This window comes from Kryptolebias marmoratus, linkage group LG2, assembly GCF_001649575.2.
Source record: "Kryptolebias marmoratus isolate JLee-2015 linkage group LG2, ASM164957v2, whole genome shotgun sequence".
In the NCBI taxonomy this organism is placed as follows: Eukaryota; Metazoa; Chordata; class Actinopteri; order Cyprinodontiformes; family Rivulidae; genus Kryptolebias; species Kryptolebias marmoratus.
This window is the reverse complement of record NC_051431.1, coordinates 10057582-10062253: the sequence shown is the minus strand read 5'-3', so window position 1 is coordinate 10062253 and position 4672 is coordinate 10057582. Positions and strand designations below refer to the sequence as shown.

Genomic DNA, 4672 nt, shown 5'->3' with positions numbered 1-4672 from the left:
AAAAACACATTCTTGCAATTTCTATTGCTGGTAAAGATTCTTAGTCATCCAGAACATGGTAAATCCAAAAAAGGTTAAAAACAAAAACAACTGGGCTTCTATTCTGTAGCTAAAGACATTTCACTTCTCCTATGAGCTTTCGCAATTCAAAAAGCAGAGTGTTGAGTTAGAGCTTTTAAAGCTGAGATGTTGTGTAAGCTAGATTCATATGCAGATTGTCCTCACTCTCCTCACAATAGAGGCTCGTTAGGTAGCATTACGCCTGATAACCAGTCCGTTTCATTCCAGTCAATACCTGCATTGATGTGACCAGAGTGACCCATCTGTGAGTCAGGCTAACAAAGACCCTGAGTTATGTAGTCTGTACTGATAGTATCTGGTGGCTATTGACTATTAAGCAAAATTACTAAAATTTTTTGCTAATCAGCTTTTTTTCTATTAATCTTGGTAAAAAAAAAATAATGATGAATTCCCCATTACTTTCTTTGCAAAGCAGTGAAACGGATTTGTCTAGTTTGATTGTTGCAGTCACTTTTCCCTGTTGTGCAGGTTTTAGCAATGTAAGATTGCTTTGCCTCAAGGGATATCTTCCCATATCAGACACAAATGTTATAAGAGCTCTGTGCTTACCTTTATTTGGCAATGCAGTACAAAGATGCACAAATATAATTCTCTATTTCTGTGTGTTTTTTACATTAAGACTTTTTTTGGTTGTGAGCTGTTAGGCAAATTTAACATGCCAAGTATATTTAAACAAGGTGATATAATGATTGGAGGAATTTTTCCAGTTTCGAACAAAGAGATAAGCACCACTTCTACATTTGAGAGGGAGCCTCCTGGAGTGGCATGCGCAGGGTATAACATTTCATTTTCATTTTCATACTTTTGCATGTTTGTTCATATATTTTAAAGCATATATTTCAAATATATCATTCAGTATCGTTTCTTTCTTTTTCTTTATTCTTTTTAGATTTGACCTGCGAGCTTTCCGATGGACCCAAGTGATGTTATTTACAATTGAAGAAATCAACAGAGATGCTGAACTCCTCCCAAACATATCGCTTGGTTATAGGATTCTTGACTCATGTGCGTCTCCCACTAATACTTTACGTGCTGCACTAACCTTGGCCAGTCTTTCAAACGAGATCAGTTCAACTTCTTTTTGTCCTCCAGCCTTATCTGCTTTTGTAGCAGAGTCAGGATCATCTCAGTCCCTTGCTATTGCTACAACTCTTGGACCATTCCAAATACCAACAGTAAGATATTTTATCCCACAATTTTTACACTTTGAGATATGTAATCTGGATATTTTTGTGGTCTTTAAAAACAACCTCTTTTATTGCTTTTTCTTTTTCCTAGGTAAGTTATTTCTCAACATGTGCCTGCCTAAGTAATAGAGCTAAGTACCCTACTTTTTTTCGAACAATCCCGAGCGACTACTTCCAGGCAAAAGCTTTGGCAGCACTCATCAAACATTTTGGCTGGGAATGGATTGGAGCCATACAGTCAGACAATGATTATGGACGAAATGGCATCATGGCTTTTACAGAGGAGGTTAAAAAGTTTGGAGTTTGTATTGCTTTTGTTGAGACAGTTCTGCGTACATACCCTGTAGAAAAAATTCTAAGAGTTGTAGAGATGATCAAACAATCAACTGTTAAAGTAATTCTTGCATTTGTTCCTGAGGGGGACTTTTACCCTCTGATGAAAGAAATTGTGAAGCAGAATCTTACAGGCATTCAGTGGATTGCAAGTGAAGCATGGATAACAGCTGCTCGACCCTCCACACCTGAAATGTACCAAGCTTTTGGTGGAGCTCTGGGATTTGTGGTGCAGAAGATGGCTATTCCAAATCTGAATCCATTTCTCTCAAATATTAACCCATATTCAGATCCAAGTGCAGCATTTGTGAAGGCTTTCTGGGAGCTAATTGTTGGCTGTAGACCTGTTTCACCTGGTACTGACACAAGTACTGAGGAAACAAACAAAATATGCACTGGCAATGAGACATTAATAAATTCTCAGGATGTATTCTTTAATGTGACAGAGCTCAGAGTGGCATATAATGTGTATAAAGCTGTGTATGCTATTGCACATGCCCTTCACCAGCTGGTATTTTGTAAACCAGTAGGAGTAAACAAAACAAGGATTTGTGTAAATATATCTGACATCCAACCCAAAGAGGTGAGAAACTGAGAAAATAATAAGTACAGCTGTCTGGAAAAAACAAACAAACAAACAAAAACAAAAAACATCAATAATAACAACAAAAAGAAGGCTTCTAAGCGTCTGACATATAATTTTCCCTTCTGCACAGGTCACTTATCACCTCCAAAGGGTCAACTTCAGGAACCAGTTTGGAGATTATGTGTTTTTTGATGAGAAGGGTGACCCTCCTGCTTCTTATGATATTATTAACTGGCAGCTGAAAAATGGGCAGGTGCAACATGTGACATTGGGTCATTTTGCAATTGCTGAAAAAAATAATTATAAACTCAGCATAGAAGAGGAAAAGATAGTATGGAGGACTGGAAAAACTGTAATTGTTCAAACCTTTTTGTTCACTTTTATTTTTTATCAACTACATTCCATTTTGTTAAATAACAAGACATTAAAATATGTGTAGCATTTTTCTGGCATAGCTAATGTTTTTTTTCTTTAGGTCCCCACATCTGTGTGCTCTAATGTTTGTCCAAAAGGAACAAGGAAAGCTCAAATCAAAGGAAAACTTATGTGCTGTTTTGATTGTATTCCATGTGCAGATGGAACTATAGTCAACACAACAGGTAGGCAGACACAAAATTATTACTTGTACTATGTAGTAATGCAAAAATATGCAGTCTTTGTGTTATGTATTCCTTCTTATTATTGCACAAAATTAAATTTTCCGATTTAAAGTTTCATAATTTTATTTAAAACAGTGTAAATATCGGTAAATATCCACAAGTGTTTTTTTTTTGTTGTTGTTTTTCTGCAGGTGCAGCAGACTGCACACCCTGTCCACACAAATACTGGTCCAATGAGAGAAAGGATGAGTGTATTCCTCTGAAAATTGAGTTTCTGACATATCATGAGCCAATGGGAATAGCTCTTACAGTTTTATCACTGCTCGGGGCCTCCCTGACACTGGTCACAATGGCTGTTTTCATTAACTACAAGGAAACTCCAGTAATTAAGGCCAGCAACTCTGAGCTGAGCTGCTTCTTGTTGTTTTCTCTTTTCCTTTGTTTTCTCTGCCCTCTCACTTTCATCGGCAGACCAACAGTCTGGACATGCATGCTGCGTCACACTGCTTTCGGTGTGACATTTGCACTTTGCATTTCCTGTATCTTGGGAAAAACAATTGTTGTTGTAACTGCTTTTAAAGCCACACATCCAAGCAACAAAGCTGCAGGAAAGTTTGGTCCCGCTCAACAAAGGATCATTGTTTGCTCCTGCACTTTGATTCAAATAGTGATATGTATATTGTGGTTGAAATTAAATCCACCTATGCCCGATAAAGTTTTCAGATACAGCAACAAGAAGATAGTTCTTGAATGTAACACAGGCTCTGAGGTTGCCTTTTATGCAGTGCTGGGATACATAGGGATCCTTGCAGTAATATGTTTGGTACTTGCATTCTTAGCAAGAAAGTTGCCAGATAACTTCAATGAAGCCAAATTTATCACATTCAGCATGTTGATATTCTGTGCTGTTTGGATCACCTTTATCCCAGCATATGTCAGTTCTCCTGGAAAGTTCACTGTAGCTGTGGAAATATTTGCAATTTTGTCCTCAGCATTTGGGTTATTAATTAGCATTTTTGCCCCTAAATGTTACATAATATTGATAAAGCCAGAGAAAAACACCAAGAGGCATGTCATGGGAATAAACACTACAAAAAAGTATGATTTGAATGTAAAAGTTTAAATTGTAATTGCAATCTTATAGACCTTCAGGCAGACTATAAAAATAATGGGGCAAAAGTAAATCATAAAACAGTCACCAGTAACACAAAGATAACCCCTGAAGAAAACTGGATGCAAAACAAAGTGTTAACAAGTAGTGGCAATGGCAAATATGTTGCTTTCATTGTTGCATGAAACTTCCGGTCTCCTACTAAAATGTAATCAAATCAAACTTTGTTGTAATGTGGATAAAATGTTTCTTATCCCACCTTCAGTAGTTCAAAGAGATACAGTTTATCAAAGTTGTTTCCAGTCTCTCTATCACTTAGCAGTCTTCTTGAAGCAAAGCCACTTTAATCCAATTTATAACCATTTTTGTCCACAAGTAAATGTTAATAAAATAATAAATAAAAATAGATTTCTTGTGTCCTGTTTTGTTCACCTTTTCTCATCATTTAAATGCAAACCAAAATTGGCAACAAAGTGTCAGCTAAAAGCTTCTAAGATGTTCCCAAACCTATATAAGTTCACATTTGATTTATGGTGGCATGAAAGTTTCTGATACAGTGCTTTCTGAGGTTTTCAAAGTGTCAACCAGTGGGTTTTAACCCAGCCTTTCTAAACTCAATTGGCATAAAGTGGTGCGCTAACACCCATACATTTTGAAAAAAAAAATACAAATAAAATCACAGGTGCTCATTTTACACCCAGTTCTTTTCACAGTGTATGCAAAAAATATTCAGATTTATGAAATTGTGCACACGCTTGTTTCTACGCTCATTTCC

At 36.6% G+C, this 4672-nt stretch overlaps 1 protein-coding gene across 1 annotated transcript; it reads left to right on the top strand.

Moving 5' to 3' along the window:
- The first annotated feature begins 766 nt into the window (after nucleotides 1–766).
- LOC108240871 (extracellular calcium-sensing receptor-like) lies at nucleotides 767–3909 on the top strand. Its single transcript, XM_017424668.1, has 6 exons — nucleotides 767–855; nucleotides 971–1256; nucleotides 1360–1932; nucleotides 2318–2440; nucleotides 2663–2786; nucleotides 2984–3909. The coding sequence occupies exons 1-6, from the start codon at nucleotides 767–769 to the stop codon at nucleotides 3907–3909; spliced, it is 2121 nt and encodes a 706-aa protein (XP_017280157.1).
- The last annotated feature ends 763 nt before the right edge of the window (nucleotides 3910–4672 follow it).